The sequence below is a fragment of the Garra rufa genome, chromosome 25 (genome assembly GCF_049309525.1).
Source record: "Garra rufa chromosome 25, GarRuf1.0, whole genome shotgun sequence".
Lineage (NCBI taxonomy): Eukaryota > Metazoa > Chordata > Actinopteri > Cypriniformes > Cyprinidae > Garra > Garra rufa.
The window spans coordinates 1153119-1167238 of NC_133385.1; the positions used below are offsets into that span (position 1 = coordinate 1153119).

General features: G+C 28.1%; 1 protein-coding gene across 1 annotated transcript in view; it reads right to left on the minus strand.

Annotated features, from left to right (window-relative positions):
* Positions 1 to 14120, minus strand: part of LOC141302204 (calcium-independent phospholipase A2-gamma-like) — a 37709-nt gene that overhangs the window by 20772 nt on the left and 2817 nt on the right. The window contains exons 2-5 of the mRNA XM_073832385.1: positions 12659 to 13237; positions 5535 to 5684; positions 4005 to 4156; positions 1085 to 1179 (exon numbers count right to left, since the gene is read on the minus strand). Of these exons, the coding sequence (XP_073688486.1) occupies positions 1085 to 1179; positions 4005 to 4156; positions 5535 to 5684; positions 12659 to 13237 (976 nt within the window). The remainder of the gene's footprint in view (positions 1 to 1084; positions 1180 to 4004; positions 4157 to 5534; positions 5685 to 12658; positions 13238 to 14120) is intronic.

The window sequence follows — 14120 nt, forward strand, 5'->3', positions numbered from 1 at the left end:
TACTTTCCATAAAAAGTAACTAAGTAACGTAATTAGTTACTTTTCAAGAGAGTAACTCAATATTGTAACGCATTACTTTCCATAAAAAGTAACTAAGTAACGTAATTAGTTACTTTTCAAGGGAGTAACTCAATATTGTAACACATTACTTTCCATAAAAAGTAACTAAGTAACGTAATTAGTTACTTTTCAAGGGAGTAACTCAATATTGTAACACATTACTTTCCATAAAAAGTAACTAAGTAACGTAATTAGTTACTTTTCAAGAGAGTAACTCAATATTGTAACACATTACTTTCCATAAAAAGTAACTAAGTAACGTAATTAGTTACTTTTCAAGGGAGTAACTCAATATTGTAACGCATTACTTTCCATAAAAAGTAACTAAGTAACGTAATTAGTTACTTTTCAAGGGAGTAACTCAACATTGTAACGCATTACTTTCCATAAAAAGTAACTAAGTAACGTAATTAGTTACTTTTCAAGGGAGTAACTCAATATTGTAACACATTACTTTCCATAAAAAGTAACTAAGTAACGTAATTAGTTACTTTTCAAGGGAGTAACTCAATATTGTAACGCATTACTTTCCATAAAAAGTAACTAAGTAACGTAATTAGTTACTTTTCAAGGGAGTAACTCAATATTGTAACACATTACTTTCCATAAAAAGTAACTAAGCAACGTAATTAGTTACTTTTCAAGAGAGTAACTCAATATTGTAACGCATTACTTTCCATAAAAAGTAACTAAGTAACGTAATTAGTTACTTTTCAAGGGAGTAACTCAATAATGTAACGCATTACTTTCCATAAAAAGTAACTAAGTAACGTAATTAGTTACTTTTCAAGGGAGTAACTCAATATTGTAACGCATTACTTTCCATAAAAAGTAACTAAGTAACGTAATTAGTTACTTTTCAAGGGAGTAACTCAATATTGTAACACATTACTTTCCATAAAAAGTAACTAAGTAACGTAATTAGTTACTTTTCAAGAGAGTAACTCAATATTGTAACACATTACTTTTAAAAGTAACCTTCCTCAACACTGGTCATAAATGTCAGCTGTCTGAAAACACAGACCTGTGCTGACGCCGCAGATGTAGTCGAACAGCTGATGGACAGGTTTTCCTGACAGCTCCTGTAAGCGTTGTAGCGTCTGAAGGGCCAGCAGACCCCTGAAACACACCAGAAACACACCCCAAAACTCAGCTTTAACATCTCATTCAATACTGCATGCCAGTAATAAACCCATACAACCTTAAAATCAATCAGGTATCTCATATTCATTTAGTAAATTAAACAGGCTGTGGCACATTTAACTGCAAGATTCAATAATAAAGATGTGTTTTATTCAGTATTTACACAATGAAGTTGGTTTATGTTCTTATTTATCAATACGTATGAAGTAGGGGTCCATCAAAACTGGATTTTTGCTGATATAATAACATGTTTGAAGAAAAGCAACATAAATATTATTGTGCAGACAGTAAATAAATCTATATACTCAATGTGTTAAATAACATTTTTAGTCTTGTTTTTCTGTGACGGGGCAAAAAGATAAATACCAGAGTTAACATTGATTTAAATGGCAGATACTGATTATGTTGTAACCAAAATACCAATAATAGCTCGGAAAACAAAGATCTTATGCATAATGAGGGATTGTTTATTGTAAACAATCCTGAAATACGTAGTTGAAATTCATGAGAAAAAAATCAATGTTTCGAGAATAAAGTCTAAATGTTCCGAAAAAAAAGTTGAAATTTGCAAGAATAAAATCGAAATTGACAATAGTTGAAATTACGCGGAAAAAAGTCAAATTGTTTCAAGAATAAAGTCGAAATATAATGAGAATAAAGTCCAAATTACAATAACGAAGTCGAAATATTTGGAAAATAAAGTTGAAATAATAAGAATTTTTTTTAAATGTTTTGAGAATAAGCTGAAATATAATGAGAACAAAATATTTGAGAATGAAGTCGAAATTACGAAAAGTCAAAATATTTCGAAAATAAAGTCAAAATTATGAGAATAAAGTCGAAATGTTTCGAGAATAAAGTTGAAATATGAGAACAAAGTACAAATTATGAGAAAAAAAGTTGAAATATTTCAAAAATAAAGTTGAAATTACGAGAAAAAACTCAAAATGTTTCGAGAATAAAGTCTAAATGTTCCGAAAAAAAAGTTGAAATTTGCAAGAATAAAATCGAAATTGACAATAGTCCAAATTACGAGGAAAAAAGTCAAATTGTTTCAAGAATAAAGTCGAAATATAATGAGAATAAAGTCCAAATTACAATAACGAAGTCTAAATATTTGGAAAATAAAGTTGAAATTATAAGATTTTTTTTTAAATGTTTTGAGAATAAGCTGAAATATAATGAGAACAAAATAATTGAGAATGGAGTCGAAATTACGAAAAGTCAAAATATTTCGAAAATAAAGTCAAAATTATGAGAATAAAGTCGAAATGTTTCGAGAATAAAGTTGAAAAATGAGAACAAAGTACAAATTATGAGAAAAAAAGTTGAAATATTTCAAAAATAAAGTTGAAATTAAGAGAAAAAACTCAAAATGTTTCGAGAATAAAGTCTAAATGTTCTGAATAAAAAGTTGAAATTTGCAAGAATAAAATCGAAATTGACAATAGTCCAAATTACGTGGAAAAAAGTCAAATTGTTTCAAGAATAAAGTCGAAATATAATGAGAATAAAGTCTAAATTACAATAACGAAGTCAAAATATTTGGAAAATAAAGTCAAAATTATGAGAATAAAGTCGAAATGTTTCGAGAATAAAGTTGAAAAATGAGAACAAAGTAAAAATTATGAGAAAAAAAGTTGAAATATTTCAAAAATAAAGTTGAAATTACGAGAAAAAACTCAAAATGTTTCGAGAATAAAGTCTAAATGTTCCGAAAAAAAAGTTTAAATTTGCAAGAATAAAATCGAAATTGACAATAGTCGAAATTACGAGGAAAAAAGTCAAATAGTTTCAAGAATAAAGTCGAAATATAATGAGAATAAAGTCCAAATTACAATAACGAAGTCGAAATATTTGGAAAATAAAGTTGAAATTATAAGAATTTTTTTAAATGTTTTGAGAATAAGCTGAAATATCATGAGAACAAAATATTTGAGAATGAAGTGGAAATTACGAAAAGTCGAAATATTTCGAAAATAAAGTCAAAATTATGAGAATAAAGTCGAAATGTTTCGAGAATAAAGTTGAAATATGAGAACAAAGTAAAAATTATGAGAAAAAAAGTTGAAATATTTCAAAAATAAAGTTGAAATTACGAGAAAAAACTCAAAATGTTTGAGAATAAAGTCTAAATGTTCCGAAAATAAATTTGAAATTTGCAAGAATAAAATCGAAATTATGAGAAGAGTCGAAATTATGAGAAAAAAAAGTCAAATTGTTGAGAATAAAATCGAAATATGAGAAAAGTCGAAATTATGAAAACAAAGTCTAAATATTTCGAAAAAAAAGTTGATATTATGAAAATAAAGTAGAAATTACAAGAATAAAGTCGAAATGTTTCGAGAATAAAGTCGAAATATTTTGAAAATAAGGTTGAAATTATGAGAATCAAGTTGAAATATTTCAAGAATCAAGTTATATAAATGTAGTATTAAAAACAGACTTGTGAAAGAGATAAAGTCATATTGTGCTTTCGGTTTACATTTGTCTGACAGATACTGTTCCAAAGCATAACGGCCCAAAACACAACTTTAAAGACCTTTTTATGCTAGAATAAGAAATTTAAATATATTTTAAAAACGTTTCAAATTGTAATGTGAGCGTGATAATATGGAGACAGTTTTGTTATGTTGATATCACAATATTGATAATATGGTTACATCCCTGATATACACTAACTGTGAACTGTGATCGTGTTTAAAGTGAAACACAGCCTTTAGAAGTGTAAATAATCACAGATCTGTATTGCAGTTTTTCTGTCTCCTTAAGGAGCTCTTAAAGGCTCTGAAGACTCTCACCGGGTTCCCCCTCCGTCGATGGCCAGGATGCGGACGCCGCGCTTCTTTACGGGTTCGATGTATCCCAGGAGAGCCAGAGCCTGACGAACCGCAGCCTGCAGACACACATCACCGGCCTGACGCAGACGCAGCAGACACGGGATCGCACGCTCCTGCAGAGAACACATGGAGATATCTGCTTACTTTTATTCATTTAACAGATGTGTTTATCCAGAGGTTCATATCTGATCTTCCTCTACAGCAACAGAAGCACAAAACCCACCGCAGCGCTTCACAAACATTCATGTTCCACTAAAACTGATCCTCCTCACGATCACACTCATGATATTTGCAGTCAAAACACACCTCATTTTATCTTTATGAAGTGAATTTGTTTATTTCATTTTAATTATGTTTTTCATGTTACTAAGCAATATTCACATCAAAATTATGGAGCATTTAGTTTTTTTTTAACATGTAAACAAAAAAGTGCCACTTAAAAAAAAAAAAAAAAAAATTATATACATTATATATATATATAAGATTACGAGAATGAAGTCGAAATATTTAAAGAGTGAAGTTGAAATATTACGAGAATAAAGTTGAAATTATGAGAATAAAGTCGAAATATTCCAAGAATAAAGTCAAATTGTTCTGAGAATAAAGTCGAAATGTAGTATTTTGGCTTTATTCTTGTAATATTTCAACTTTATTCTCGAAATGTTTCATCATTATTCTCGTAATATTTCAACTACACTCTCGTAATATTATCAAATTTATTCTCAGAGTATTTAAACTTTATTCTCATAATATTTCAACTTTATTCTCCTAATATTATTCGACTTTATTCTCCTAATATTATCCACTTCATACTAAAAATGTTTCAACATTATTCTCGTAATATTTCATCTTTACTCTCGTAATATTATCAAATTTATTCTCAGAGTATTTAAACTTTATTCTCTTAATTTCGACGTTAATCTCGTAATATTAAATTTTTAAAACTTTTTTACATTAAAATTTAAGATCTAACATTTAAGATTTAAATTAAGTTTTTTTTAATTTCACAAAACAAAATATGAAAATATATTTTGCTGTACATACTACAAAAAAATTAAGTGAGTGTATGAACTAAACAAGAACAAATATCTGCCAGTGGAGTCAGAAAAATCAACTTCATTCAGAGGAAACATGTTTTCATTCCTCACTGACAGATATTTGTGAACTGAATAAAAAAAGTTTTCTATTGATGTATGGTTTGTTAGGAAAGGACAATATTTGGCCAAGATACAACTATTTGAAAATCTAGAATCTGAGGGTGCAAAAAAATCTAAATATGGAGAAAATCGTTGTCCAAATGAAGTTCTTAGCAATGCATATTACTAATAAAAATTAAGTTTTGATGTATCAACAGTAAGAAATTTACAAAATATCTTGACAGAACATGATCTTTGGCTATTGTTAGGAATATACCTGTGCTGCTTTAGACTGGTTTAGTGGTCTTGTGGTGTGGTTTACAGCACACATACAGTATATGGAGCGAAGGCTCACCTGGACGGCCACCAATCGTGTTTCTGGGAACTCCAGCAGATGCAGACTGAGATCCTCCACCCGACGGATGTAGAGCCGCACATCTGACGCCCGCCGCAGAGCCTGAACCAGAGCCCTTGTGCGGTTATCCACACTCACACGAGCGATGATCTGAAACACACACAACACCATCCTCATCTTCATCTTCATCTTCAGCACTCAGTCTGATCAGCAAAAATACAGCAGGAATAATAAGAATAATAACAAAGAGCAATAAACGCTGCAACTTAGTGTGTTCATAATTAAGATAATGAATTAAAATAACACGGTTTAACTTGAAGAAATTGTGACAAATATATTACTATTGCACAGTTGAATGTGTTTTACTAGCACTGCTACTAATACAATTATTATGAAAACATAATTTAAGGCATAATCACATGTTTTCTTTCATGCTTTAATTTTAACAGTAAACCTCTGCAGCACTTTGTTGACAAAAAGGGTTTGTTTAATTTTCATTAGATTAAAATAATGCCGTGCAGTGATGAATCACGATCAGTCCCACCTTAAAAGTTTTTTTTATTTATTATGTATATATAAATGCACACACATGCATGGATATATTTAAGAAAAAGATGTTGTTTATACAAAAAAATGTATTTCTATATAAAATTAATTTTATCGTTAAAAATATATACATGTAAATATTTTTAAAATATACACCATTTGTGTGTGTGTTTATATATACACAAATAGTAAATATACTAAGTACACACTCCTACATTATGTAAACAAAAACCTTTATTTTGGAAGTGATTAACTAGATTAATTAAATTAGTGTTTTATGTCTTTATGGCTCTGTTACTGTTTAAAAAATTAGTTGTTATGAATTCAATTAAATACAGATGCTTTTGATTATTTAAAAAGAATATATGAACAAAACAGAATCTAAGAAAAATAAAACATTTCTTAGGAACCTTAATAATTTAGATGTTTTGTTAAACTTTTAATAAATTGTTGTCAAATTGTATAAGTTTCATGATTTCAATTAACTAGACATGCTTTTTGCTTAATACAAAAAAATCAAATTAAAATGCAAAAAAAAAAAAAAAAAAAAGGATTCATGTATTTGAGCCAGATTGCTGCTGTCTAGTTAAAAATAACAATAACATCAATTTCATAACAGGCCAAAATTATGTAATGACAATAACAGCTTCCAGAGAAGAACTACAGATTTTATCCTCAGAAAATGTGGATATTTCAAACATTATCCAACTATTTTTTTTTTTTTGTATTTATTTGCTTTAAACCATTTCTATTAAGATGAGACACTACAGGTGAATAGGGTAAAAAAAATAAAAAAAAATAATAATAGTTATCATCTTACTTACCCAGTTGATTGATTACATTAATAATTGCAAACATTTTCTGTGTTACACGTTTTCTAAAATGTTAGGTTTAAATATGCAAATGAGCATTATTTAATGCAATATTCACTAATTTGTATACATTTCTAGAACAAAAATTTTAAACACTGGATGAAGTCAGATTCAAAATGTTTAATTTTTTTGACATATTAGAGTCAAATGTGTTTACAGACACATTTTGCCACTTCGTAATTCAGAAAAAACTTTGACAGAAAACAATGTATTTTTTAGCATTTTTAAGGGAATAAAATGTTGTATAAAATCCAGCAAATTCTATCTGAACAAATCCCTCTGTAAAATCCTTCAGGACATAGACAGGGATAAAAGTGTAAAGTGTGGTGTGTGTAAGTGCTGCTGAAGTGGAGATTTATGGCTCAGTGTAGGAGAAAAAAGTCTTGGCCTTTAAAAATATGTATTGTGATTGAAATCTATTGAAACAAATAGATAAAGTGCTATAAAAGAAACTTAACAGTGTCTTTTGGGTGTTTTCTTTCCACTAGTCTGAAAAAACACTTCATGAAACACCAAAAAGTCCAAAATCTCAAACTTGACAGGTGCATTAAAAAAAACAGCATTTTTGCCTGCAGTGTCTCCTCTTAAATACGCAAAAATGAAAGTGGTCAAAAAAAGTGTATAATATCAGTATTATCCATGCACTGCTCATTATTTGTGGATTCATGTTTGTTCAAATGCGTGACTTTATGAGGCTTGTGTTGTGTGTTTGAGGTCAGGCTGGTGTCTATATGATTGAACACTAACTAATAACTTCACTCAAGAGCTCTGGAGAGATTTCAGCATGTGTGAGAACGGAGTTATGAGCAACGAGAGTCTGGTGGGAGTTTATTTTTGACAAAGCTTTCCTAGAAAACACGTGTGACGTCATCAGAGGATCATATTCAGCAGATCAGCATGTGGAGCATGTCAACACGTGAACAAGACCTCAACACATACACTAGTGTTCAGAAGTGTGTGCATTCAAATAAACTGGTCAAAGACAACATTTATAATATTATACAAAAGATTTCCATTTTAAATAAATGCTGTCTAAACTTTCTGTTCATCTGTGAATCCTGAAAAACAAAATAATAAAGTCGAAACACTACGAGAAAAAAGTCGATAATATTACGAGAATAAAGTCGAAATACTACAAGAATAAAGTCAAAACACTACGAGAATAAAGTTTAAATATTACGAGAATAAAGTCGATAATATTACGAGAATAAAGTCAAAACACTACGAGAATAAAGTTTAAATATTACGAGAATAAAGTCGATAATATTACGAGAATAAAGTCAAAACACTACGAGAATAAAGTTTTAATATTACGAGAATAAAGTCGATAATATTACGAGAATAAAGTCAAAACACTACGAGAATAAAGTTTAAATATTACGAGAATAAAGTCGATAATATTACGAGAATAAAGTCAAAACACTACGAGAATAAAGTTTTAATATTACGAGAATAAAGTCGATAATATTACGAGAATAAAGTCGAAATACTACGAGAATAAAGTTTAAATATTACGAGAATAAAGTCGATATTACGAGAATAAAGTCGAAATACTACGAGAATAAAGTTTAAATATTACGAGAATAAAGTCGATAATATTACGAGAATAAAGTCAAAACACTACGAGAATAAAGTTTAAATATTACGAGAATAAAGTCGATAATATTACGAGAATAAAGTCGAAATACTACGAGAATAAAGTTTGAATATTACGAGAATAAAGTCGAAATACTACGAGAATAAAGTCAAAACACTACGAGAATAAAGTTTAAATATTACGAGAATAAAGTCGATAATATTACGAGAATAAAGTCGAAATACTACGAAAATAAAGTTTGAATATTACGAGAATAAAGTCGAAATACTACGAGAATAAAGTCAAAACACTACGAGAATAAAGTCGATAATATTACGAGAATAAAGTCGAAATACTACGAGAATAAAGTTTGAATATTACAAGAATAAAGTCGAAATACTACGAGAATAAAGTTTGAATATTACAAGAATAAAGTCGAAATACTACGAGAATAAAGTCGATATTACGAGAATAAAGTCGAAATACTACGAGAATAAAGTTTAAATATTACGAGAATAAAGTCGATAATATTACGAGAATAAAGTCAAAACACTACGAGAATAAAGTTTAAATATTACGAGAATAAAGTCGATAATATTACGAGAATAAAGTCGAAATACTACGAGAATAAAGTTTGAATATTACGAGAATAAAGTCGAAATACTACGAGAATAAAGTCAAAACACTACGAGAATAAAGTTTAAATATTACGAGAATAAAGTCGATAATATTACGAGAATAAAGTCGAAATACTACGAAAATAAAGTTTGAATATTACGAGAATAAAGTCGAAATACTACGAGAATAAAGTCAAAACACTACGAGAATAAAGTCGATAATATTACGAGAATAAAGTCGAAATACTACGAGAATAAAGTTTGAATATTACAAGAATAAAGTCGAAATACTACGAGAATAAAGTTTGAATATTACGAAAATAAAGTCGAAATACTACGAGAATAAAGTCAAAACACTACGAGAATAAAGTTTAAATATTACGAGAATAAAGTCGATAATATTACGAGAATAAAGTCGACAATATTTTGAGAATAAAGTTGATAATATTACGAGAATAAAGTTTAAATATTACGAGAATAAAGTCAATAATATTGTGAGAATAAAGTTGAAATATTACGAGAATAAAGTCGATAATATTATGACAATAAACTCGATAATATTACGAGAATAAAGTTTAAATATTACGAGAATAAAGTCGATAATATTAAGAAAATAAAATCGATAATATTACGAGAATAAAGTAGATAATATTACGGGAATAAAGTTTAAATATTACGAGAATAAAGTCAATAATATTGTGAGAATAAAGTTGAAATATTACGAGAATATAGTCGATAATATTATGACAATAAAGTCAATAATATTATTACGAGAATAAAGTTTAAATATTACGAGAATAAAGTCGATAATATTAAGAAAATAAAATCGATAATATTACGAGAATAAAGTAGATAATATTACGGGAATAAAGTTTAAATATTACGAGAATAAAGTCGATAATATTATGACAATAAAGTCGATAATATTACGAGAATAAAGTCGATAATATTAAGAAAATAAAATCGATAATATTACGAGAATAAAGTAGATAATATTACGGGAATAAAGTCAATAATATTGTGAGAATAAAGTTTAAATATTACGAGAATATAGTCGATAATATTATGACAATAAAGTCGATAATATTACGAGAATAAAGTCGATAATATTATGACAATAAAGTCGATAATATTATTACGAGAATAAAGTTTAAATATTACGAGAATAAAGTCGATAATATTAAGAAAATAAAATCGATAATATTACGATAATAAAGTAGATAATATCAAGGGAATAAAGGTTAAATATTACGAGAATAAAGTAGATAATATTACGAGAATAAAGTCGATAATATTATGAGAATAAAGTTTAAATATTACGAGAATAAAGTAGATAATATTATGAGAAAAAAGTTAATAATATTACGAGAATAAAGTTTAAATATTACGAGAATTAAGTCGATAATATTATGACAATAAAGTCGATAATATTATTACGAGAATAAAGTAGATAATATTACGAGAATAAAGTTTAAATATTACGAGAATAAAGTTTAAATATTACAAGATTAAGTCGATAATATTACGAGAATAAGGTTGATAATATTACGAGAATAAAGTTTAAATATTACGAGAATAAGGTTGATAATATTACGAGAATAAAGTTTAAATATTACGAGAATAAAGTCGATATTACGAGAATAAAGTCAATATTATTAAGAAAATAAAGTCGATAATATTACGAGAATAAAGTCGATAATATTACGAGAATAAAGTTGAAATATTACGAGAATAAAGTTTAAATATTACGAGAATAAAGTCGATAATATTACGAGAATAAAGTTGAAATATTACGAGAATAAAGTTTAAATATTACGAGAATAAAGTCGAGAATATTTCGAGAATAAAGTCGATATTACGAGAATAAAGTCAATATTATTAAGAAAATAAAGTTTAAATATTACGAGAATAAAGTAGATAATATTACGAGAATAAAGTTTAAATATTACGAGAATAAAGTTTTAATATTACGAGAATAAAGTCGATAATATTACGAGAATAAGGTCGATAATATTACGAGAATAAAGTTGAAATATTACGAGAATAAAGTCGATAATATTACGAGAATAAAGTTTAAATATTTCGAGAATAAAGTTTAAATATTACAAGATTAAGTCGATAATATTACGAGAATAAGGTCGATAATATTACGAGAATCAAGTTTAAATATTACGAGAATAAAGTCGATATTACGAGAATAAAGTCAATATTATTAAGAAAATAAAGTTGATAATATTACGAGAATAAAGTCGATAATATTACGAGAATAAAGTTTAAATATTACGAGAATAAAGTTTAAATATTACGAGAATAAAGTCGATAATATTCCGAGAATAAAGTTGAAATATTACGAGAATAAAGTTTAAATATTGCGAGAATAAAGTCGATAATATTACGAGAATAAAGTTGAAATATTACGAGAATAAAGTCGATAATATTACGAGAATAAAGTTGAAATATTACGAGAATAAAGTCGATAATATTTCGAGAATAAAGTCGATATTACGAGAATAAATTCAATATTATTAAGAAAATAAAGTCGATAATATTACGAGAATAAAGTTTAAATATTACGAGAATAAAGTTTAAATATTACGAGAATAAAGTTTAAATATTGCGAGAATAAAGTCGATAATATTACGAGAATAAAGTTGAAATATTACGAGAATAAAGTCGATAATATTACGAGAATAAAGTTGAAATATTACGAGAATAAAGTTGAAATATTACGAGAATAAAGTCGAGAATATTTCGAGAATAAAGTCGATATTACGAGAATAAAGTCAATATTATTAAGAAAATAAAGTCGATAATATTACGAGAATAAAGTTTAAATATTACGAGAATAAAGTTTAAATATTACGAGAATAAAGTCGATAATATTACGAGAATAAAGTTGAAATATTACGAGAATAAAGTCGATAATATTACGAGAATAAAGTTGAAATATTACGAGAATAAAGTCGAGAATATTACGAGAATAAAGTGGAATTACAACGAAAATTGTCTAAATAAGTCAAAATATTACAGGAATATAGTCAATATATTTTGAGAATAAAGTCGAAATATTTCTAAAAAATGAAGTCGAAATACTATGAGAATAAAGTTCAGCTTTGATCACAGGAATAAATCACAGTTTAACAGATATTCACATAGTGACCAAAATCCCTTCTGTGAAAAATGTTTACTCTAAATATGTCAAAATAAAATAAACAAGTATTTTGAAACTGACTTCATCCAGTTTACATTTTTGTACTAGAAATGTATGCAAATTAGTGCATATTTCATTAAATAATGCCTCAGTTGCATATTTAAACCTAACATTTTAGAAAACTTGTAATACAAAAAATGTTTGCAATTATCAAAGTAATCAATCAACTGGGTGAGAGAGGTCATAACTATTAGTTAATTTTTTACCCTATTCACCCGCAGTGTCTGGCCTTAAGGTGCCTGCTCAGAATCATAAGACATCATTGTTCAGAAATCTCAGCAAATATTTGAATCCATGCGTACCTTCTCTCTCTGGAGCAGCAGACGTCTGGCTCTCTCCTCTCTCTGATCCTCGCTCTGGATGGTTTCCCTGTGTTCAGCATCATCAGAAGCAGAAGCAGCTTCATCCTGCTCCGGCGGTGTGTTTTTGGGCTCAGTTTTGAAGCGGGGGACCAGCGGCTTGATGTAGCTCCCAATGTAGCTCAAGTGACTCCCGAGTCCTTTCCCGAGAGAGACCGAGGGTTCAGTGCGAGGCGTCTCTGGGTGAGAGTCTGGGCCGGGTTTGGTCAAGCTGCTGAAGTAAGAGTTGATATGCTGAGACAGATAGTCGTAAGTCTCTCCCAGATGAACGCTGAGGGAGCCCGGGTGGAAGAGGGGTGTGGCCTGTTTTGTGGGCGGGGCCTGGTGTGTGGTGGGTGGAGCTGTTCCAGTTACTTTGCATTCCTTTTGTTCCTGGATCTCAGTCGCAACAACTGCTGAGGGCGGGGTCTGTTGTGTGGTGGGCGGAGTCTGTTGGATAGTGGGCGGGGCTGTTTCGGTCAGTCTGCCCACCTTCTCTTCTTTGATTTCAGTTGCAGTTGCAACAAATGTGGGGGGAGGAGCCTGTGATGAAACAGGTGCAGAGTTATTAGTTACATAAAACTAAAACCAAAATCATAAATAAATACTTTTGTTACATGAATGTTAAATTAAAAAGGCAACAGTTTCCAATACAGCAGTTCTCATTTTAATTTAGTTTAGCTTGATGTACTAAAATAACTAAAACTTAATCAAAATAAAAAAAACAAAGTTTAACAATACAAAAATGAAAATCATGAAAAAAAAAAAACATTTGTTACTAGAAATATGTTAAATGAAAAAAAGTACAAACTAAACAAACACTTAACTATAACTCAATTAAAATTAATAAAGAAAAAATATATAGATCTTTTTAAAACGAAGAAAATTCATTAAAATGAAGGCCTGAAACAAACCAAAAAAGTTAAAATCTTTAACGTAAAAAAATAAAAAATAAAAACATTAAAATTAATAAAAACTATAGAGACATATTCAAAACCAACAAAAAATTGTAAAAATGCAAAAAAAAATAAAGATAATAAAAAAATAAATAAAGAAGCATAAAACAGACAAATGTTAAGGAATAAATGCAAAATATTTAAAAAAATATATATTTGTATAAAAAATCTTATATAATATAACATAATACACAACTACTTTTAACAAGGTGTTTTTAACAAGTGGAAAACTACAAACAAACTAAAACTGAATTAAAATTTATGTAGAAAAAAAAAGTATTTTTAAAAACAAAAACAACAACAAAAAATATTAAAATGAAGGCATGAACAAAAATGTTATCTCCACGGCAAGTTTAACTTATGTACTAAAATAATTAAAACTAAGAATTAAAATTAATTAAAGCTATTTAGACATATTTAAAAAAAACAACAACAACTAATAAAATGATAAAAACACAATAAAAGCACTA